At 49.2% G+C, this 24,427-nt stretch overlaps 1 protein-coding gene across 2 annotated transcripts in view; it reads left to right on the top strand.

Moving 5' to 3' along the window:
* The first annotated feature begins 438 nt into the window (after positions 1–438).
* The window catches only part of DIPK1B (divergent protein kinase domain 1B), a 38,963-nt gene continuing 14,974 nt past the window's right edge, over positions 439–24,427 (top strand). Inside the window, exons 1-3 of one of the 2 annotated variants that reach the window (XM_084649903.1) lie at positions 439–618; positions 1,134–1,184; positions 13,041–13,175. In XM_084649903.1, the coding sequence (XP_084506029.1) occupies positions 556–618; positions 1,134–1,184; positions 13,041–13,175 (249 nt within the window). In that variant the 5' untranslated portion in view covers positions 439–555. The remainder of the gene's footprint in view (positions 619–1,133; positions 1,185–13,040; positions 13,176–24,427) is intronic. The other variant, XM_084649904.1, reaches the window with a different exon arrangement.

Raw genomic sequence — 24,427 nt, 5'->3', positions numbered from 1 at the left:
GCGCGGCGCGGCGCGAGGAGCCAGACGGCATCGCTGCTGCAGATCCCCCCCAGCTCGCTCCGCAGCCGCGGGAGGCGGCGTCCGCCCGGCGCCGGGGTCCCCATGCAGCGGCCCGGGGCCGGCGCCTGCGGGGTCCCCGGGCCCCGGCCGGGCTTGGGGGCGCGCGGGGCCGGAGCGAGCTGGGCTTGATCCCGCGCAGCCCAGCCCAGCTCCCGGGCCGGGGGATGCGCCAGCCGCGGGGGGAGCGGCCGCCCTCGCCCACCGCTGCCCGCGCCCGATGCAGCCGCCGAGCCGCCGGGCTCGCTAGCCCGCCCCCGGGGGGGGGCGGAGAGCCGCGGACCCCGCCTCGCCCGAGGCTTGGCGGCGGGGGCTGAGCGGCGCGCGCCCGGGGAGGGGCCGGGGGGGGCTTCCTCCCCTTGCACCCCCCCCCACGGGCTGCAGCTGGACCCCCCCCCCCGCCCCGCAGCCCGGCGCTGAAGAGCAGGGCGGGGAGCGCGCCGTGATTTTCCCTGCGGATCGGCCAGCCCCGGCTGGGGCGGCGGGGGAGCCCGCAGCATGAGGAGGCTCCGGAGGCTGGTGCATCTGGTGCTTTTCTGCCCGCTTTCCACGGGCTTGCAGGTGAGGATGGAGGCGGGGGAGGCTGGCGACGCAGCTGCCCTGGCGGAGGGGGACGGGGGGGGGGGGACGGGACATCCTGCGTCTTCGGAGGCTGGAGGTCGGGGGAGTGTGTGTGTGTGTGGGGGGGGGGGGCTGCCTTTGATCCCAAGTTAGACATACATAAATACCTGCAAAGTTAAGCCCATGGCCGGTCCTTCAGATTGATCCTGAACAACCTAGTGCCATTTGGAGAAGGGAATTTTTATTTTTTATGTTTAAAAAAAGAGCAGGGGTGGATTTAACCCCCCCCCCCATCACTCCCAAGGGGATTTGCCTGAGGGGGAAACTTACAAATGGTTAATTTCACTGCACCTTTGCTTTTCCCTTGTACTGGACCTTGTAGGTCAGGGTGCTGGACACACAGGGAGAGATGAAAATTGTGGCTGTTTAGCTTTGGGCGCATAGGACAGATGGATGGATGGGAAGAGTCTGATGAAACCATTCCCTGGTACCCAACTCATGTTCTTCTCCTGCAGAATGCTGGTTTCCTACACCAAACACTCGAAAACCCTCCAGCCCTGGGAGCTGTGAGTCACTGTGCTGGCTTCTTTTTCCATTTCCCCTGAGGATTTTTTATTTATTTTGTTTATTTTAATTTGATCAGAATGCCTGGTTCTCTGTAGTTACTGGAGAGGGTCGGTATGGATGCTGCACTTGGAAATCTGTTTCTGACCCTGCTATGAATGAAATCTCAGGTGTGCATGTAATGAAAAAAGCAAACAGATGGATATTCAGCTTTCAGCGCCACTGTATTTAGGACTTGATCCAAAGCTCATTGAAATCTGCAGGAGTCTTTCCACTGACTCCAAGGGGCATTGGATCAAGCCCTTAATCCACTGGTTTGCAGTGAGATATTTTAACCACTAATGACAGGTTTCAGAGTAGCAGCCGTGTTAGTCTGTATTTGCAAAAAGAAAAGGAGGACTTGTGGCACCTTAGAGACTAACCAATTTATTAGAGCATAAGCTTTCGTGAGCTACAGCTCACTTCCTCAGATGCATATCGTGGAAACTGCAGCAGGCTTTATATATACACAGAGAATATGAAACAATACCTATTCCCACCCCACTGTCCTGCTGGTAATAGCTTATCTAAAGTGATTTCCAGCACAAATCCAGGTTTTCTCACCCTCCACCCCCCCACACAAATTCACTCTCCTGCTGGTGATAGCACATTAACCACTAATGCTTCCCCCCCCCCCCACGCTCTGGCTTGTTTTTGAAAAGTGATCCTGGATTATTCTACATGGGGTAAATATGGACCAGCATGGCACACCAATTGCATAACATGAAGTTTAACTGTGAGCCTCATGTTGGAAAGAATCCACATTGCATCTACATAGAATGAAAGAGCCAGTTAATCAATCAGTCCTTACATAAATAACGGAATAAGCCAATGCAGCAATGTACCAGTCTAGAACAATTATTTTTTTCTTTGGCATGCCGACCTAACTGGATTGAAAGTCTGGTTTATAGAGAAGGACTAGGAACGATTATCTCCCAAGAGGTCTTTGGAGTGGCAGGGAATAGAACCTAGCAGAAGAACCTGAGGCTTTTACTCAAGGCAAAACTCCCAGGGAATTTCAAGGAAAATGAGCAGGATTTGGGACTCACTGATTTTTTTTTGGAGGGGGAGGAGATCTGACTCTGGAGAGCAGAAGTTCCTCATCCATGAATGTTCTACCAGCAAAAGTCACATTGAAGCCAGCAATGATGCTTGTCTTTTCAGGTGGCCATTAGAGCTGAAGGAACAATCTCAGCTGCTCTTACATGTTTGATTAGATGGAAAATGGGCTATATGCGGAGAGGAGATTTCCTATTATCCATTAGGGCCAGCACTGCGGGAGAAATGGAAAGAATGGCAGAGAAAGTGAGAGGAATGGCAAGGGGGGGGGGGGAAAGAGAAAGAAATCCAGCAAACCCCAGAAAGTTGAGGGAGCAGTTAAAGAGCAAAGTTCTCCCGTATGGCAGATCTGTTCCTGCAGAATGATGTATTCCATTCTGCCCTCTCAACCCCTCTCTGACTGGAATGATCACAGTCCTGGCAGCATAGATCTAATCTGCAATGCTAGCTCGGCCCTGTGCCAAAGCATGTGGGACAGTCACAATGAGATGGGGATTGCTGCCCAGGAAGGAGCTGAGCTGAAAGCATTCTGCTGGCTCCGTTTAGTCCTGATCTCAGAGGTGGAGGGCCTCTGAGCTCCCCAAGCTCTCTGCTTTCCTTGTAATGCGAAATCATGGCACTGAAATGGGCATTGGGGTGATGCTGTACATGAGGAGCAGTGTGGGCTTTACACGCAGGACTTGAAATCAGTCCCTGGCATGGAAAATGGAGTGTCAAATAGCGAGCTACCACCGCTGCGGAGCAGACACAGTCGAGCCTGTTAGCCATCCATTTTGGCATCTCTTGACTGCACCTTGCTCCTCTTATGCCAACTGTGCAGCTCTGGTAATACTTAGCAGCCTTTTGCACTTGCGTTAGGATTAGTGCCGTAGTTATTTTTCCAGTACTCACTGTGTTAACCCTGCAAGGCAACGTCAAGAGACCAACCGAACTGTTTAAAGGCCAAATCCAGCTCGACTTCTTCGCACAAGAGGTCTCACTGAAGCCATAATGGCTTGATTCTCTGGGCCCTGCACTTTGTGTCATCCATTATACTTGGGCAAAGTGGGCTAGGTCCTCAGCTCTATCCCCAAATATCCCCCTTCTATCTATCTATCTATCTATCTATCTATCTATCTATCTATCTATCTATCTATCTATCTATCTATCTATCTATCTATCTATCTACACAGCCCTCTGTCTATCAAGCCCTGTAAATGTAAACCACAGCTGTGCTGATTTGCAGGAGCTGAGGATCTGGCCCAGGATGGGCAAAGTGGGGAGTAAATGATTTGGCATTTCATGCTCCCTTTGCCCAGGTGCACATGCTGCCGTAAGGTGCAAGGCAGCGGAGAATCTGCCTCTAGGTGTCTGTGTGAAATCAGTGCATTTGGCAGCTGATGTGTGCACGTTTGATTTTGATCTGCAAAATCAGAAATGTGATGCCGACAGAAAGGAACTTGATATTCATTGGGTAGAGAACCGCTGTCGGTGAGAGCCTGGTGTGCACTGATAATAGTCCTGAACCAGTATTGTTTAAGAAGCTGTCTTTTGCTTTTTTTTTTTAAAATTTGCCTGTTATACAGTTTATGCCTTTAATGTGAGAATTGTGGGAAATCTTATTGACAAGCCCTGAGTTTCTCTCTCTGTTAGCAAGGCTTGGCAGTGGTAAAGAATCACAGAAAGAGCCTTTTTCCTCCAACACTGAACTCCATCAGAATAAGGGAAAAACCAGCATTATCCTTAAAGCTACTCTCTGTGTCTCCAGGCTTCAATGGAAAGCTTTTGCTGAGAACCCAAGGCCAATCTTATCTAGATTCCTGCAACAGATTTAAAGAAACAGTACAAATATTTTTTTCCCACTGAATGCATCCGATGAAGTGAGCTGTAGCTCACGAAAGCTTATGCTCAAATAAATTGGTTAGTCTCTAAGGTGCCACAAGTCCTCCTTTTCTTTTTGCAAATACAGACTAACACGGCTGCTACTCTGAAACCAGTACAAATGTACAGGCCATGGGGCAAATTGTTTTGAAAAGAGCCAAAACGATGTGGTTGATGAAACCGACATTACTCTGGAAGGATGCGGGGGTCTGAAATGCACTGGTGCTCTCTGTAGTGAAATAACAGTCAATCCACAAGTAAAGCCCAGCAGAGAAGAGAATGGATGTTGCACATTTTTGCCCTAGTCCCACATCTATCCTGAAAGAGCATCATCAGAGGGGCAGCTAGGTAAGCATGAGAATGGCTGGCAGGTCATGGAGAGCTGCTGCAGAAGAAAGGAGACAGAGCAGCCTTTGAGGACTCTGTCAGTTTCGCCTTTGAAGCTAACTCCAGCCAAGTATCTGTAGCACTTCAAACAGGAGGCACTAAAGACTCCTGCTGGCCAGCTGACAGCTTGTTATTCAGCCTGCCCACTGTACGCTGGCCAAAGCAAGAGCAGACGCTAGCTGCTAATGAGATGCAGTTTATCTTAATGAGAGGGTCCGGTTTAACAGTAAAACCCCGCCCGAGACTGAGAATAGGTTTTGGTGAAATATACATTAAAAATACCCAGAATGTATCCGTCCTCGCGGGGATGAAAACTCTGCGGAGGGAGCCAGTGGGAGCTGAAGATCTGTCACGCATTCTCAGGGTTTCAGATGGAATTGGAACACACTTGTCTGCAGTTCTCTTGTCCTTCCCTTTTGTTTGTTCATTCACCTGCGGCACACTGCTTAGCTCCTTGACTGTGAGCTCTCTGGGGCAGGGACGTGTCTTTGTGTTAGTTGGTAGGGGGCCCTGATCCCTGCCTTTAGGGGTTACCCACAATAGAAATAATAATTAGTCAAGGAAAGCTACCTTTTAAACACTGATACAGATTCCCTCTGATTTCCCGGAAAGTGGCCCATATTTTGCCGAAAACTAAATACATACAAATAAACAAACAGATCCCTACTGGGGCCAAATTCTGTTCTCATTTACACGGTATGAACCTAGAGTCACTCAGGGTTTTTAGCTTGGTGGAGTTACTCATAAAACCAGAAAAAATTAAACCTGAAGGGCCAGATCCTCAGCTGGTGTAAACTGACAGAATTCCACTGACTTCAGCGGAGTTATGCTGATTTATTCAAAGTGAAGATCCAGCTCTAAATAAATCAAGACAAATGGGTCCTGTTATTATTTAGAGAGAGGGGCCAGTCGCATTGTGCTAGATGCTGTACAAACGGCTCTGGGGTAAATCCAGAGTAACGCCGAGATTTTTAGCTCAGTGGATTTATTCTGGATTCCACTGGTTTAACTGAGAGCAGAAGTAGCCGTGACTTTGGAAACTCTAATACCAATTGTCTCAGCTGTGACATGCACCATTTGGAGGACGATTTCCTCTTGCAATTCACTGGGAAGGCAAAAAAGTGAAATAAAAGGAGCAGGAGACCACGGCACTGGGAGTTGCAGTAGAGATGTCTGTCTTCTAGGACCATGCTAGGAAGGTCAGGGGTCTAATTCCCCTTCATTGCACGTGGAACACCACTATAGGAACGCACCGGCACTTTGCATCCTTCAGGGCAAGAGTGATGCTTACACATGGTCAGTTATTCAATGGCTTGGAAAAAACTAACTCAGTGGATGAAGGTTGGACTATGTCACTCACAGCAGCTTAAGATGGAAAAAGGTCCATTCGATTATCTAGTCCATCCCTACTGTGTACTTTGGAATACGTTGTCTAGGCAAGTTTTACATGTCTTAAGAAATGGCATTTCCAATACCCTCCTTGGGAGAGCACATAGCTGAATGGACCATCATTGGGCTGATGGCTGAGCTGTTAGGATATGTAACTTCGCTTGAAAATGGAGATAGGATAACATGAGTGCAGCCTCTCATCTCTTCAGTTATTATCTATCTATCCAATCACTTGCCCCAATATAACATGTAGTATTCTCCTATAACTGGCTTGCACTAATTTATGAACCTATGTGTATGATGTGCTGACATTAAACCAGGGCCTCATCTGAACTGCCAGATCCAAACACCTTCAGTGTTTGGGGTGTTCAGAATCTAGATCCAAAATGTTGCTGCCCAGGCCCATCCATTGCTGACTCACTGGAGGCTGGATCCCAGCCTTGGCAGCTTGCCCAGCAAACCTCTTTGACAGGCTTAGCTAAGGAGCTGGGTTTTTGAAAAAAAAAATAAAATAAAATGCCAAAGGCAATTGGTATTTAGATAAAATTCATCAAAGGAGAAAAACCACTGGTGTCATCTTCTGGAATGATTGGCTGGCTTGCTCCACAGATGGAGACCAGGTTTAAAGTAAAGAACACTAACATTTTAGGGACCTATCCTGTAGTTCTTGTGCAGGTGAGGCTCCCAAGCACCTCAGTGGGAATGTTGACCCTGTAATTGTGTGGCAAACTCTGGCAATTTTATTGCGAGTCTCAGGATATTTGGTATTTTTTTCTTAAAGTCCCAGCTGCTGGAATCATGTGAATACATCAGAATCAAGGCTTAAACACCAGAAGGCAAATATTATTTTTTTAAATCTCTTGATTTTTTTGCGGTGGGGTGGCGGCTGACTCATGATTTGTGAGCACTTGGGGTTGTCCATATTGCTGGAGCTAGCTTCTACCTGCTGAACTGGCTTTCTCTTCTTGGCCACACAGGAGTTTCTAGCCTTGCTGCTTGGGCCAATGCAGTAGAGCCACTTTGCAGAAAGAGGGCTGCCTTTTCCTGTGCACTCTTGTCGACCCTTTATGTCTCACTAGATCCCATGAGACCACCCTTTTTATGGATAATTTAGTGCCCGTTCCTGTTTTAACACCCATGGGGTCCATTAATTTTTCCAGTCAAGGATGTGAGTAGGAGTTTGAAGAGCGCAAGGAGTGGAGTATTGAACCCTTAATTTCTGTCAGGCAAACTCCACTCTCTTCAGCGTTCCCCCTGTCCTCCCTGACTCTTCCTTTTCATTTCCTCCCTTTTTTCTTAAAAAAATATATATATATATATTTGCCTTGTTCCTTCTAAGCTATCAATGGTGAAGACACGTGGTGAAGCTTTGTGACCATCAGAGATAATCCAAAGACACTGACACCTACAGTCAGACAAATAACCAGACTAACTTGGAGAGTATAAATGTTCAGGCATTCCAAAGGACTCAAATAGCATGTGGCTTTACAAATGTTTGGGCCTAAGCGTGCTGCCCTTAATTGAGCAAAATTCCTATTGAAGCCTCCTGCTCATGAAATGCATTGGCCCAATGTGTTTTTGTCCCCCTCGAGAGGCTGAATCATGTAAAAGGAGTATGACTCTGTTACTGATGTCAAGCTTGCAGACCCAAGTCATGTTTGTAGCTTGAGATGTCCTGGATTCAGTGCTGTAGGTGACCCAAGCAGGGCATCCTTACATTCAGATACCAAGAACTGGAATAGAAAAGAATAGGAGTACCTTGCTCACTGACCTGACTTCAAGACTAAACACCCAGTCTCACTTGACAGGGCTATAGCCCCATATCAGGCCCCCTCTAGATCCAACAGAAGCAGCCTAGGTGGTAGTATTAAACTGCCACGAGAGAGCCCCATTTGCTGATGATGTGTGTGCCTTTATTGAGTACAGCTGATTTTAGATGTTAAATGCAACATAGTCAAATAGGAATAGCCACAAATCTCTTGTATATGACAACTGCTTCCAGTAATTAGAGTCCCCCTTTTTACAGACATTAATTTGAGGTGAATTTTTTTGATGGTGAAATAAGGCAGGCTAACCTAGGGCTTTGTGAGCTGATTCACACCTTGCTACAATACTTGCAATTAGCACACAGTGTGTCAAGATGTCTGCTCAAACCTAGACGCTTTCACACTTATCTGCAAATTAGTTCAGAAACAGTTATTCAGATTGAACTGAAATAATGTAGCTAACGAAAGCCCATCAAGTTGAAATGGAAGAACGGGAGTGTTTGTTGCCCTTGTTTTTTGACAGCAGGTCAGAACACCATAAGGTGTTCATGCAGCTAGATCAAGGAGGTGCTATAGGCCCAATATTTAGAATCCCTAAGTGGCTTTGGAAACCATAATGGGCCAAATCTTCAGCTGGTATGGACTGGTGTAAATCCATTGGGTCCATTCAGATCTGGCCTTACATGAATGGAAACAATTGCCGATTTTGGTGAGTTATTTCACTGGAAACTGTGGGTCAGATTCACCCCAATGTGACTCTCTGATGAATTGGATCAGTGTGTTTATAATCTTTGCTGGAGACCCAAATACAACATCACTGAGTGGGCACAGATAAACCAATAAGAGCAACATTGATTGGTTGATAAAACGTGGTTGCCGAACTCTAGAAGGGTCAGCTGGAAACAAGCTAATGAAATAACGAAGTGAACAATTAACAAAGTGACCGCCAGAGTCAGTGGAAGTTCTCACTGATATTTCTGCACCACTTGCTAAAACCATGCAGGCCCCTCAGGCCCCCCGGCTCATCCCCCTCCAGGAAAAGCCAGCAGAAATAGGGAGGCATTGAAACACACATTGACAGTCAATAAATTTGGCTTCTCAGACCAGTATGGGGCGTGAGTCCACAGCTGGTGACCTCTAAGTGAAGAGACCCTACTTCCAGCCCCGGGTGTTTGATCCAAAGCCCACTGAAATCAATAGAAAGATACCTATTGACTTCAATGGCCTTTGGATCTGGTCCTAAAAATGGGAACTCTCAGTTTGAGTGACTTGACTGATCACAGCTGTTGAGACAGAACATGAGGAGAGAGGGTGTTTCTGTGGTAGCCATGATCCACACCATAAAGTGCTTTATAGGTCAAAACCAATGCCAGGAATTGCATCTAGAAACAGAGTCTCCTGTGAAGAGCTCTGCCAAGTAAGGGACTCATCCAAAGTCCATTGAAGCCTATGGAAAGACTTCCATGGTCATTGGCTCAGGTCCTAAGTTTGCAGCTGCTATTCTGCACTAGTTGAAGTTTGCAATGCAGGAATCCAGTCTAGAACCAACCAAGGACTGGCTCACTGGGGCAAGGTCCCTCCCCTGCCCCAGGAAAGGTTGTAACCTCCTCATCACATGCAGATGAAATGAAGTGGTTTGCTGCTACATCTACTTAACTGCTTAAGAGGCACTGGAGATCCACCAGGACTCCTGGATCCCATTACAAAAATCAGGCAAAGATCCTCATTGTAGGGAAGCCAAATGATATCGGATAGCGAGGACATTGTGCTTGCTGGCCCTGGGGCAGAGAGGGAGAAATTACCATCTTAATGCCAGGAACAAATCAGTCTCTGAACCTCAGCATCGTTTGCATGGAATATTGTTGATGCCTTTGACAGACCATTCATTATTCATTGTTCCTGTGGACTCTCCAGAATGAAAACCCACAGGTAAGAACCTGACAGTCATCATCATCATCATGTTCCCATTACGTCTCTGGCATTTAGGGCAGCGATGAAGCTCCTCCACTCCTGTCTTCCAATGGTTCCCAGGTGTGCCCCAGGTTTTTCAGCTCGGCTACCACAGCTCATCGCCATGTTATTTTCAGGAAGCCTCATTTTTGCTTGCCTTCAGACGACCATCTTATTGCTATTCTGGTGATGGAATCAGTTTCCATCCGAAGTACATGGCGCAAGGCTGTTGTTAATCTTCCTGATCCCGTCCATCTGCTCTCGCTGCCACCCAGGATGTGTAAGCTGAAGCGTCTCATCTCTGCTGAGATGTCTGTGTGTTCCAAAAACCAAGTTTGGTTTTTGTCTTGGTGGTGAGCACTTCAGTCTTCATGCCAGTGGCTTCCTCTCTGCTTTCACTGCTGGCAGTCCTACGGGTCGTTGACACCTGCAGGCCATCACACACAGTAATGGTCGACTTCTCCACTGCTGTTTCCATAACATATTTTGTTTTTTATGGGACAGGATTGCTAGCCCTGTGCCTAACCCTCAACCTGGAAAGCCAGGATGTCTGTTTTGTCTGACCCCTCCTCCACAGACCAATTCGGCATGGTTGAACCTGCCAGGAGCAAAAAGCCACTGGCGACACAGACTCTGGGGATCGTTAGAGCGTGCAAGCTGTCCCACCACGACAAGGCACGGACACCAGAGGACAGAACCTGGCAGTGCTTGGTGGTTTTGTTCCATGTACACGAGGTGTTCTGAAGGAGCAACAGGCGATGCCTCCAGCTGTATATGTCAGCCCAGAACCATTTTATCCCAGTGCCCCTTACCAAGGGGACAATGGCAGTGTTAGAGAGTTTATGGGTGCCTGGAATCCCTGCCCTTGGATTATATTGTATCTAGGAATTGGAGTTTTCTGAACAGGCCCTTGGAACAGTTTCATAGGAGGGTCAGAGCCTCTGCTGTTGCAAACCAACCCAGTCAATGGTGCTACACTGGTATCATCAACTGAGCCCAACATGTGCCATGAGAGAGGCGCTTGCACTGTGAGCTCTTGCAAGCAAGGCAGCACTGGAGTGGCTCTGTACAGGGGAGATGAGAGCTCAAAGGGAACCCCAGGTGCTGGACATGATCCCAGGGGGCGATTTCCCCCCCTCTGAGCTGGCATTGAATCAAAACAGCAGCATGATGTTAGGGACTCAAAGGCAGCCCGCTGCAAGGGAAAGGGCTCTGTAGACCTAGAGTAGAGCTCTGCCCCTCGTTTCTCACATAACAGAAAATATTTGCTTTGGAAAGGGCTGATGTTTCTTGCATTGCAATGACACAGCCGAATCACCTTGGGGCACAGTGACATCACCCCAAACCTAGGAGTCATCTTGCATGTGGTTTTGCCTCACAGGTTCCAGGACATGTGGTTACCCATCTCCATCGTACTGAAGAGTCTGGCCAACTTCTCAGATCCTCACAACATAATCTTCCTTTTATTTAATTTGCAAATGACCTACTCGCAGCCATAGTTTCATGAGAGATTGGGGTGTACAGATAAATCAAAATAAAGGTTAGAAAGGGTTACCGAGAACAGAAAGTTTGAAGTTTCTGCTGATGGTCAAACTGTTCCATGTGGAAATGTAATCACGTGAGCATGTCTCCCCCAACACACACAGACACAGCGTTCAGATCTCACAGGTCCAGATCCTCAACAGTGTTTAGCTGTCTAACTCCCAGTGAGGATCTGGGTCGCAGTCACTCCCTTACGCACGCACAGGGCCATATACACAGACACAATCTCTTCCAACACAGACACACTCACACACTCTCATACACAGACACTCACTCCCCCAATAGGTATGTACCCAGATACACACGTGAATACATATGCCCATGGCCACACACACACAGAAATCACATATGTCTGCCATTGGGATATTTCCCCTGGTAGTCAATGAATGTCTACAGTCTGTTCGGTGACCTTCTCCTCTTGCCTCCACATGTAATAAGCTTTTTCGACGGCAATTCCGCTCCGTAGGGGCAGACAAAAGCCCCATTTCAGTTTAATTGGGGCTATAATCTGTGGAAAAAAATGACCAGATTTGGGCAGAAACCAGCTAGACTTCTCTGATCTCAGCCTGAGGTTTTTGACACTCCCTCCAGCTGGGCTTTTGTGTAGCAGGGCAGTGTCTACACTGCATTGTAAATCTGGACGCAGTGTTTCCAAGCCCATGCTTGAGCATCCACCCTGCATTGTAAACCTGGGTTTACAGTTGCTGGACCCGCGGTCTCTCACCTGGGCTAATGGGTCCACGCTGCCCTATGCAGACCTTCTGACTTGGATCTGCGGCTTAAGCTGCATCTGCACTGCAGAATGATAGAGCTTGGACTCAAGTCTCAGGGCATGGCTACACTTGCCAGGTAGGTACTAGGACCAGGGTCCTGAGTAGCTGACTCGAGTCAGCCTGATTTGTGTGTGGACAGAAGGGCGGGGTTGGTCTCAACCCTGAGGCTGAGCCTGGGTTTACGGTGCAGTGTAGACATACACAATGGGATTGAGAGGGGGGTAATTGTTTCTTCCCCTAGGAAGGACTCTGCAGGTGCAGAACTTACTGTGTGTGACTCTCTGGTGTGATTTGCTTTGTACCTGTCAGTAATTCTGGGAGTGAAAAACAGCCCAGTTATAAATGCGTCTATCTGCTCCGCCCAGTGTGCTTTAAACTCAGGACGACTGCAGGAGCGGGGATGGGGAGTGACTCCTGCACTTTCCTCATGCTCCTTCCCTCCACGCCCAGAGGCCACTGGGACCAGATCCCCAGCTGGGGTAAATGTGTGTTAATCAGCAGTGCTCCACTGACTTCAGTGGCCAAGTTCCACCAGCCACGGGTCTGAACCAGTTGGCCTATGGGGGATCCTGGCTCTCACTGTGCTATGTCTAAACAAATTGATAGGTCCCCTATGGGGACCGCCGCCAAAACCTTAATACTGCTGCTCCCTGCAGAGACTCACCTGGGGCCACCTGCTTATTTTACCTGATCCTTAGAGGAAGGAGATCAATGCTCCTCCCATGGGGCCCAAACCCCCTTCTCTGTACTTGCCTCCTTTTTGTTTTTTGCATTGTAGTAGTGCCCAGAGGCCCTGATCCGGGATCATGGCCCCCATTGTGCTCGTTGCTGTACAAACATCCATCCATACACGACTACAATGCAAAGAACAAAAATGATAGAAGACGGTCCCTGCCCCAGAGAGTTTACACTCAAAGCTCAGCAAGGCAACAGGTGAATACAACAGCTGGGGTTAGGGGGATGGACAAGGTAACAGTGAAATGACCACTTGGAGTGTAATAAGTCACAGTATACCCACTGCCCACCCCTTTTCAAGCGTTAACTTTTATATTCCTTGTATGTAATGCCGGCATTTTCCTGTTGTTTTTTCCAGAGTCGTCTCCCTGGCATCAAAGTGAAATATCTTTTCCTTGCCTGGCTGGGCATCTTCGTGGGCAGCTGGGTGGTGTACATGCATTACTCATCCTATTCCGAACTGTGCAGAGGTCACGTCTGCCAGATGATAATCGTGAGTGCCGGCCACTTTCACTTGATCCTGCTGCTTTACTTCAGATCTGTGTGTTTTTCAAAGCCCTCAGGAAGGGGAGCGGGGGACTTGGGGCATTGGGAGGTAGTGTGATCAGAGAAGGGGACCGGACTCAGAAGTCCTGGCTATGTTTCACCGAGGGAAGCGATCACTGTGATTGTTTGGATGTCATTTTTAACACATTTTGGGGGTTCTTGGGGATGAAAGGGGCCATATATAAAACTAAGAGAGGAGTGGGCTGAGAATCTCATAGGGGAGATGCTTTCCTGTGAGATTTCTTGCGCTTTGGCTTCCAGGCAATGGAGGGGAAACAGCCTGTTCCATGATGTTTTCACATTTCAAAAATGAAGAAACACCCCAGCTAAAGATCCAGGCATTCACATACTGTGGAGAGGCTCAGAGCCTGATGTACACTTCATAGCTGGTGTGTGCTTCTATAATGGACTGAACCAAATCCCTGGACAAGAAGCCCACCAAATTCACGGATGTTGGAATCCCTTTCCATTGTTTGCACTGGTCGCAGTTCCCACAATGGGTTGATCCTGCCCCCTAGGGACTGAACAACATTAGGGCTGGCCAGAAAACAAGAATTCCCTTTCACAAAACATTTAGAGCTTTAGTCATTTGTTTTCATTCTGTGTCGGAGAGTATTTTTGTGAAAAACCAGAGAGAAAGGGTCCCAGGCAGAGCAGAGACTTGACCCCCAGTCTGAGAAACACTAACATCAAACCCAAGCAGCTTCCGTGACAGGTTTCAGTTCTGACAAATTGGCATTTTCCAGCAAAAAAAAAGTTTCATCAAAAAATTCCCAACCATCCCCAAGCTTTGGAGAAATGTGGACACAACTCCAACCCAAGTTTTGTAGCTTGGCCTTATCTCTGATCTTAGCATTTCAGGACTGAGATGAGGTTTGGTTTGAGCTCTTATAAGGGGTCAGGAGTTGGGGGAGGTTTCTGTTTTCTCCCGGATGGAAGAGAGGGGATGACTGTAGCCAAATGATGCTGGAGGGCTTTTTGGCATGGATGTGACTCCTTCCCTTCGTGGGGAGATGATCTGCTGTACTTGGTTACATATCTAGGGAGCTCTATTGCCTTTATCCCCAATATCTGAGTACCTTCTACTGAATGAGCCAGCTGCAGGGGGATCTGAGAATGGAACACGTCCATGTGGGCAGAGATGGAGTGAGGCGAACAATGTGGAAAACGTTTCTTGACAAACGCATGGCGTGAATGAATGGCAAGGGCCATGTGTGCAGCAGGGGTTCTCAGAATGAGTTCAGTCTCACACGGGGCCGTGTGGTGTCTCAACCCCTTGCATGCCCACGGGGGCAAGGTAAAGTAGGGCCAGGAATGGGTGTGTCTGAGGAGCTGACCTGGGCTTGGCTTCCAGCCACATCATGCTAAGCAGACATGTAGCCAGGCTCTCCCCTCTCAGGCCTCGCTCCTGGTACTCAGCTGGAGTAGCCTGGAGAGGAAAGATGTCCTTGCAATGAATGCCCTGGGCTGGGACTCAAGACATAGAATCACAGACATGTAGGACTGGAAGGGACCTCAGTAGATCGTCTTGTCCAGTCCCCTGCACTCAAGGCAGGACATCTGGGTTCAAATCGCAGCTTTGCCCCAGACTCCCTGTGTGAGACCTTGGGCCTGTCACCTCGTCTTGGTGCCAGTTCCCCCTCGGTAACATGGGGTTAATCTGTTTTTGGGGACTGTCTCAAACTCTGTGTTTATGGAGCTCCGACTGGGGGCTCGCTGGTAACACAAATAACTAAGAACATGAACTGATGAGGCAAGGTCCTTGCTCTGCAGTGCACTCGCCCCTGCTCACTCCTTCTCACCTTGTGCCAATACGCCCAGTGCCCTCAGCACGTCCTGGGCAGCCCTTCCCCTCCCAAGCAGCCTCCGAATGTGCTGAGCAAGCAGCGCTGCAAAGTGCTGTTACATGATTCCCCAGGGTGATGGCTGGAAAGCTGCTTCAAACCATCACGGGCCTTCTTACGAGGTTCCTTGGGCTTTATTAATAGATGTCTAATTAGAATGAACACCCTTGGGTTGTCCCAGACACTCACCCAGTGCTTCCCTTCTGTGACCTCCCAGTGCCACAAGTGTCCGACCTGCAAAGAAGCCCACTTAGTATTCACCCGATAGCTGTAATTAGTGGGGAATCAAAGATCTTATATGCCACAGTTAACATACACAAGAGTTTTCAGCAGTGTAATGAGCCGTAGATGCCGGAGAATTTTCTGCTTCTCTGGCTCATTTCTTACTGCCTTCCTAACCCCATTAACACTTGTTGGGTTCTGCTTCGTCTCAGCTCACCTCTGCTCTCACCCAAACTTCCGCAATGGAAGTAACACCGGCCCCAGAGTGAGCTTTAGTGGGGGCCCACGGAGCCCCAGAACTGGGCAGGGCCCCTTCAGTTTAGATTTCCTTTAAAAAATGAGTCAATGTCTACCCGTTCTCATGGTACTGTTGCCAGGATAGGTATTCCCAAGGCCCTGACCCTGCTCCAGCTCACAAAGCTGGTCGTTGGGGCTTGAGACCATGCCCCTGGCTTCGTATAGCAGGAACGAGACAAAAGCAGCCCCATTTCCCCTGCATTCAGCAAGGGTGTCCACAAGAGCAGCAGCACCCTGGCCCCCTCGCATGTGGGGAAGAGCAGGCACAATATGTGATAAGGCGACGGCCTCAAGCATTGAAAGGAAGTTGCAAATGTTGCCGCCTTGAGAAGTGGCATCACTCCACAGTCGCTCTCTCCCCCGACTCCCTCCTCCGAAGCCCCCTCCCTAAAACCCAGTGTGGCCTCTTGCCAAGACAGCCTCCTGATCTCCAGCCCATCTATTTCCTGGAGATCCACCTGTTGAAGCATCATCCAGGGTGTGGAGGTGCTGTTGACCCCGGGGAAGGTAGCAGCTTCCTCCCCTCTACAACATTTTCCCTCCTCTCTGTGCTAGGACACTGTCCCCTCTCTTGCGGGAGAAGAACCCTCTGACACTAGAGGATGTGAGCAAATGGCCAGACACGGGAGAACCAGCAGGGTAGATGGGACAGCCAGCATGTAAGAGCTGTGCTAGCATGTGGAGGGTGGGATCTGGGTACCGAATGCACAAGCATCTACTACTGAACTGCAGGAATATGGCCAAGATTTGCAAAAGCAACTGGTGACTTTGGGTGCCTCCAGTAATCAACCTCAGATGCCTCAAAGGGGCATAATATTCAGAGGAGCTGAACACCCCTCCTCTGCAGGTCAGACCACTTCAAAGTGACTCAGGATGGGCCCGCACCAACCAAGATAACAAGTCGCTTTGGAAAATCCTGTCCTAAGTCTTTCATCTGGGAGTGAGTAGAAGGCTAACAGAGGATGGGGGCAGAGACTAGAGGGAGAGCCATTGCTGAATGCCTTGAGCTGGTGTATTATACCAACATGTATGCTTGGGAAGCTGAATTTTTCCAGCCTCATGCTGATTTGGTTTGGGGTGAATACACATCCGACGAGCAAGGATCACAGCTGCCTGGATGGCTATTTGTGGGGGGCCGAGCAAGTGACCCTACCTTGAGACTCCTGTGCCATGTGTTGACACTGGGACACAACATCCACGTGCTTTGAGTGCTGGATTGCATGAAGCCATGGGGATGTCTTACAGAAACATCCTGGGGGTTCCACTGCAGCCTGTTGTTGTGTTGGGAGAAGTTTGTGCTGCCATGCAAACCTCCCGAACTGACAAGATGACTAGAACACCAAATGGGTGGGAGAGGGATTTGTTGAGGTTGGGGGGGGGTCATGTCCCCAAAATGCAGGGATGTCCTGTGCCAATGCAAAATGCACGCAGAGATGGACAGGTAGCCATTGTTCAGGATCATAGGATGACAGGTTTCAGAGTAACAGCCGTGTTAGTCTGTATTCGCAAAAAGAAAAGGAGGACTTGTGGCACCTTAGAGACTAACCAATTTATTTGAGCATGAACTTTCGTGAGCTACAGCTCACTTCATCGGATGCATACCGTGGAAACTGCAGCAGACTTTATATATACACAGAGAATATGATATTCTCATATTCATATTCATATTCTTCATATTCTCTGTGTATATATAAAGTCTGCTGCAGTTTCCACAGTATGCATCCGATGAAGTGAGCTGTAGCTCACGAAAGCTCATGCTCAAATAAATTGGTTAGTCTCTAAGGATCATAGGATGGAGTCCAGTGTCTTCCTGTTATACCCACCCAATGCAAATCCTCGTCTGGCAAAGAAAATCATTCTGGGCCTGATCCTGAGCATCCACTGAGCACCCTCAACTCCCCCGATGCAATGCTCTCAGTATCTCTCCGGCTCAGACCCTGCAGGGCAGATCTCTTTGCTGCGAGATTAATGGTATTTTGCACAATAATAAAAAGAGCTAGTGTGTGTTAACAGGCATGGATGCTTGCATATATAGGCATGCACATGCTTGTGTGTGTATGTGCTTGCTTAAACATCTGCGCACACGCGTTCGAGTGCATAGGCCTGTTTGTGTGAGCATGGTTGTATCTGTGCAGCCTTGTGCACATGTGAGAGTGTGTGTGTGTGTTTACTCCATTTAAATTCCCAGAAATGTATTTCCTGGCTGGAGCTGTGGATTTCATTGAGACAGATTAACTCTCCCCCCAAGTCCCCAACCCCACTCCCACTAACCAACTCCTGCAAATGGCCATGGTAACATTGTTACGTTCTAATCGGATAGTAGGAAGGAAGAAAGCAGTGATGGGGGGTGGGGGAGGGAGGATGTTAGTGGGATTGAAAAATGCTTTATTTGCCATGCAGGCTGAGCTGTCTAATTGAGCCAGCCAGCGCTGGGAAGCTATTCAAACCCAAAGGGATGGCGGATCGGGGGAGCTACGAGAAAGACAATATTGAGTAAACGATGTAACGCTGTCCATCAATTTTATTGTTAACTCTCTGTCATCTCCCTTTGGGGTTCTAAATCGCTACTAACGAGTTATTCGTTAAGGATGTAAATCCTGCTGTCAAGATTAGAATGAAATAGCGGCACGTTCATCTCCTTTTTTAATTTTTATTTTAAAGCGATGAAGGGTCTTTTCCACTGCAGGCCATGATAGGGAACGATCCAGGGCCCCAGCCTGGTCCTGTCACCCACAGAGAGATGAGCCACATGGGCCCACAGGGGAGGAGGAGGCAGGCATCTCTTCTACCTGCAGAGGTGCCATGAGCATTCCAGGGCTGGGGCACATCTGGAGGAATCTCTGCCCCAGAGCTTCAGAACTGCCCATGGGGCTGGGGCCGGGAAATGTAGTGATCACCAGAGCTTCTCTGAGAAGGGCGTTGATCTGGAAGGGGGTTGGAACAATGAGGCACCAGATCATTGGCAGAGCTCTGAAGTCAGATCAGTTCACCCCATCTGTGGGTCTGGGACTCAGGTACCGCAGTGATAAGCAAACACGGGGCTCAGTAGCCAATAAACAGGTGCATGTGTGTCCAGGTCCGTCCCTCTACTGCTGTCCCACTGGGGCCTGGGGAGACCCGTGCATTTCCAGGCCTGAGTTCCCTTTGGAGCACAGAGCGGAGGTGGGCCGCTGAAGCCTGCTCCAGCTGACACATTTGAGCCTGTCTTAATCTCCTGCTATTGATCCTGACCCTGCAGCTAGGAACGGGTGAAGGGGGAAGTGTCTGGTGGCTCCTGTGTAGAACTCAGAGGGGAGAGAGGGACTGGGTGGGGGGGCATCCATGAGGAACAGCCCTGCGCATAGTAACGGACGTCTGTGGAAACTTGATGCCTTATGAACTGACCCAGGTCCTCTGGGTGCTCACTTGAGGTCCTTTGTTCAGGGCAATCGTCACTCGCTGGTTATCTGGCCCCATCTCGGCTCCTTTGGGCTCGTTCGCCTTTCCCTGAACCCAAAACCTCTCCCTTGTAACATGATGAGAGAATCGGCCCTTGTGTGAGCCCACCCATGTGCCAGGTATGCTCCCTGCCCCTCCGGGCCCATGCCGGGCTGGCTCCATGCTGCCAGCCCTGCGGTCACAGGGAGCCCCTCCTCCATGGCTCGGATGAAAGGTTAGTGTGGCGTGGTACACGGCCTGACATTGTGTGTGAGCAGCTCCGCTCTGCTTGGCAGCTCTGCAGGGACAAGCAGGCATTAAAGTGGATGGACCCAGGGGAAGCAGCTGTCACTGGACCAGCCATGGGAAGTGGCACGGGAAGCACACCCCGCAGCTGCCCGCTCACATCTGATACCTGTGCCCTGCCCCACACCTGGCTGGTCTCGGAAACCTGTGATGCAACTTTCATAGTTCTGCCTAGGCCTTAACTCTCTTTCTTCTTCAGACTGCACGTTCCCTTTGTTATTGTAGGGTTGCTCACGTGAGTTTGTTATTGGAGGGTTGTGCATGGGTCCTAGGTTGAGCATGTATGTTTGTTTTTTGGGTGGCTCATGAGTCCTGGAGCTGCGTGTCCTGCAAACATAGGAATTGCCTGACCAGAGCAGACCCTTGGTCCACCTAGACTGGTATCATGATTCGAAAAGTGGCCAGTGAGAGGATGCTTCAGAGGAAGGTGTGGACATTTCCCATAGAGACAGTTTCTTCCTGACCCCAACCAATTAGTGGTCTGCCTATACCCTGAAGCATGAGAATGTACTGACTTGTTTTTGCAGTGTCTTGTAAATAGCGGCCAGTGTGGCTCACGCTTACAGAAGAAAAGAACATTTCAGCTTCTACTGTGGGGAAAGAACTATACAAAGAATTACACAGACTTTGAAAACAGAGAGAAAAAGATGAAAGTAGATCAGATTTGGGGTCAGGCAACTTCAAACCTCTCTCTTTTTCTTAGCTTAGCTGCAGCATATTTGTTTGCTGACAATCATTAATACTCTCCTTAACTTTCACGCTCCTCAGGTGGTGTAAACTCGTGTAGCTCCTTTGACGTCAAAGTTGCTCCACTGATTCGCACGAGCTGGGGATCTGGCCCTTAGTGTATGTTTGTGTGTGTGAAGGGGGGTGTTTAGAGTTAACAGCAGCTTCATTTCCATGGACATTTCTCTAATGCAGAATAAGGTGGAACTTCTAAACAGGTATGTTCATGTGCCATCCATACTAACGCCAAGGAGTTGCCTTGTGAATCAGTTATTCTAAATATACAGTGAATCCATAACTCTGGGAGACAACATCAGGATCAACCTGGCTACCTATCATTTTCTTTGCAGGCATATCAGGCAAGTCAAGCATGTACTGTGACTATACACTAGGGCCCTGTAACAAAAGCTGTTGGGGCCACAGACACATGGGGGGAGGTGAGAAGACCCCACCTGACCGGAAAGCAGGTCCTGTTTTCTGTCAGTGTTGATGAGTTCAGTTATGGTAACTACTCCCCGTCTGCCTATCTTCACCCTGCGCTTTCAGTTGGATATAAGATTCCGCATCAGCATCCCTTCTAGACTGTGGTGTAGTGCTGTTGTGTGCTGTTAAACAGCTGCCATACTCCAACCCAGAAGTGGCCGCATTTCAGTGGGGGATGAAGTGACTCCTCATATAGTTTACCTATTCACTTTGAGATGAAATGCAAGATATTTGTATTGGGCCAATACTCAGTCCTTACTTAGACAAAGCCTCCATTCTTGTCAATGGGAGTTTTGCCTGAACAAGAGCGCGACAGCATTTTGGCCTATTGTTACTTATTCCAGGGGTCACCGCGGCTGACTGTCCAATCTAGTGTTCCCATCAGATCTGCCTTCAGCAGTGATTAATTCTTGTAATTGGAATGAAGTGGGGAGGAGAGGCTTCACTGTCAATGCTGCTGGAGTCAGATCTGACACCAGCCCTGATGAATGAAATCTGTGTTGTGATCTAATTAATAAAAGACAAGGGGCAATGATAGCATCGGTTTGGAACAGATTTCATTCTATATGGGGTAATTCCTTACGAATAATTATATCTAGCCCTCATATAGCACTTTTCATCAGTCAGTCTCAAAGCACTTTACAAAAGGAGAGAAGTATCATCACCCCCATTTTACACCTGGGGAAACTGAGGCACAGGGTGGGGAAGTGATTTGCCTAGGGTCACCCAACAGGCCCATGACAGAGCCAGGAGTAGAACCCAAGTCTCCTCTGAGTCCCAGTCCAGTGCTCTGCCCACTAGGCCTTATGATTTCAGTGGAGTTACTCCTGATTTATAGGGTTGTTACTGAGGTCACAATCTGAACCATTCCTTATGTACTGTTATTAACTGGTGCACAGGCCTTGTGGTGACCCTCTGCCCAAAGGTGAATCCCTCCATGACCCCTCATTGAGCTGGAAGACTTGACCAAGGGGTCACAGTGGGTGACGGAGGCTGGTTTCACGCTGAAGGCTTCACACAACAGGTAGTGAGTAGGGGTTCAACATGGGCTGCAGATACCTGCACGTTGCCCCCCAGCTTGTGTGCGCAGCTGGCCCATGCTGCATACATACATACCTCCACTGCCTTCCATGGCAACTCTCCATGCCTGGCCAGGAATTCATCCAGCCAGTGGATGGGTAAGGCTCTCGCAAAATGGAAGGAAGGTCTCAAGAGAGCAGTCTCTCTCTCTCTCTCTCTCTCTCCCCACTTACTGAGACAGGCTTTTTAATCAGCCCTAGTTATTGAAAGGACGTACTATGTTTTGGTAATGGATCAGGGATGGGAGTGAGTGAGAGGGAGATAGATAAATTCAAAGCTTTTAGCGCGTCAGGGGCCAGAATTTACCATCGAGAGCTGGGGATGGGAGTGGCCTCTACTGAAGAGTTCTTAAGGCCCCGATTTAATGGCTGTTAAACGAGGAGTGATCTGCCTCCGTCTGATTGAGTAGTTACTCTATGTGCAGCAAAGGGGGTAATTGCACAGTGAGAGGCTGGGTGACAGGAGGAGGGAGGGCACTGGAAAGCATGCAGCAGCCAGGTGGCTGGGGATGTAGAGATTGGCAAGGGTACCAAGAGCAAGGAGCGTCCAGGGCTTGTTTGCTTTTCTGTCCTGACATAGTCCTAAAAGTGGTGATCTGCGGGGTGGTGGTGCGGAGCGATGGGTGATCGGAGCTGAACGTCTCTTTATTATGATGTATTAATGGTTTGTATTAGGGTAATGTCCATTGTGGCCCATTGTGTCAGGCATCGTGCAAACGCCCAGGGGGAGACAGTCCCTGCCCCAAAGAGCTTAGACCCTAAATAGACAGGGTGGGAGGAAGGCTGGATGATTCTTAGAGCTTTGTGGATTTTCTCGTCCCTCGAGAATTTTTGAAAAAATTTTCCTGTCTCAAATTGGGACAAAAAGTAAAAAATCTCTAAAACTTTCATGAATTGAAAATCCTTCATACACTGCTGATCGTTGGGCAATGGCGCTGAGAACCGTGCAGAGAACTGGAGAGACTGGAACCAATTTGATGGTCTCGGAAGAGGCTGTAACTGATTGCAGCACTCAATAGAGGCGAGGAGAGGTGCCGAGACGTGACGAGTGGCAGTTTAGTCACACAGAGGCTTATAAGTCAGTCCACAGTGAGGAAGGGACAGTGGGTTCTCGGCTGGGTACTGTGATCAGCACCTGGGATGAGGACTTAGGACCCTGATGCTTCTTTGAACCTTCTCTTCCTGTGGAGTGTGCAGGGTTTGGCTGCAAGGCTCACAAGGACAGAGTTTGGGCTGCCAGGTGTCTGGGAATCCAGAGAGTGCTGGCTTGCTTGTGGAGATGTTTGGTGTTTCCTCTGCAGCAGTGCCGAGGGAGCTACGGGGGGGAGACAAAGTGGGGAAAAGCTACATGGCTTCCAACGGTGAAGACAGGGCCCAGTTTGGGACAGGTTCAGGTCATAGGATCACAGAAATGCCGGGCTGGAAGGGACCTTGAGAGGTCATCGAGTCCAGTCCCCTGCGCTGAGGAAGGGCCAAGGTCACCATCCTTGACAAGGGTTTGTCCAACCTGTTCCTAAAAGTCTCTTATGATGGGGATTCCACAACCTCCCTTGGAAGCCAGTTCCCGAGCGTAACTGCCCTTGCTTTTACAAAGCTTTCCCTAATATCTAACCTAAATCTTCCTTGCTGCAGATTAAGCCCATTGCTCCCCGTCCTACCTCCAGTGGACACAGAGAACAATCAATCACTCTCCTCTTTATAACATATTTGAAGACTGTTCTCAGGTCCTTGCTCTGTCTTCTTTTCTCAAGAGCAAACATGCCCAGATCGATAGGTGCTTCGGCCCCTCTCCCCAGGCTGGTGTCCCAGGCACTGGCAGAAAGGGCCGGGGGGGCTGATAAGACAGCAGCAGGTGCAATGTCCGTGGCCACACGAGGGTGGTTCTGAACCCAGCACACACTTGGCAAGGACACCTGAGAAGCTGGGTGTATCTGGTGGGGACATGTAAGCAGATACCCACTGATTAGCCAGAGACTGTGAGGCTGGGATGAGTGACTTCAGTGCGACCGGCTGGTATCTTGCTGTAGACTATGGACTGGTGATTACAGCTTATTGACTGGACAGGCGGTGACCAAGGTAAGGGGCGGGGGTGTGTGTGTCTATGGAGTGGGAGCTTTATGAAAGGACAGCAGAGCCCTCACTCCCTCTGCCCTTAGCTCTGCCCAGGCACTGCTGGGTGTTGAGATCTGGTGGCAGGGACATGGGTCAATGTGCCAGCTTCCCTAGATTCAGCTTAGTTTTCTTTCCTGCTTCCCCTGCCATGGCAGACCCTACTTCCTCCTCCTTGATCCTAGTCTTATGCTGGCTGGCTTGGTCTCCAAGGAGATCCCTGCCTTCCTCTCTGAACTGCTGACAGGCAGAGGATTACAAAGCAGACGGTGCTTCCTGACAGCTGCCAGTTAATGAGTTTCTGAGCATTTCCCTGTGTGCAGCCTGGGTTTTGCTGTGATGCACTCCTGTGAACCCACTGTCTGCACCCCCTCCCTGCCTGCTACACACACCCTGGACTTGCTCACCTCACTTTCTGTCTCTCTCCACACCCCAGATCTGGAATCAAATCCCACTGGGGGTTACACAAAGGGTTTATTTCAGTAACTCCCAGCTCTCCTGGCACCAGCACCGGTCACTTGGGTCCAGTGTTCAGAGGAGGAGACTGGGAGTCAGGCTTCCTGGGGTCCATCAGCACCTCTGCCACTCTCCCAAGATCCCCCAGTGAGTAACTCATATCACTCAGTGCCTCAGTTTCCCATCTGTGAAACGGAGTTATGAGGGTTAACGAATCCGTATTTGCAAAGTGCTCGTGGATGCTATTGCTATTGTTATGG

Source organism: Lepidochelys olivacea (assembly GCF_965140295.1).
Source record: "Lepidochelys olivacea isolate rLepOli2 genome assembly, chromosome: 16".
In the NCBI taxonomy this organism is placed as follows: Eukaryota; Metazoa; Chordata; order Testudines; family Cheloniidae; genus Lepidochelys; species Lepidochelys olivacea.
Note: the sequence above shows the minus strand (reverse complement) of the source record. Positions and strands in the feature narration are given on the sequence as shown.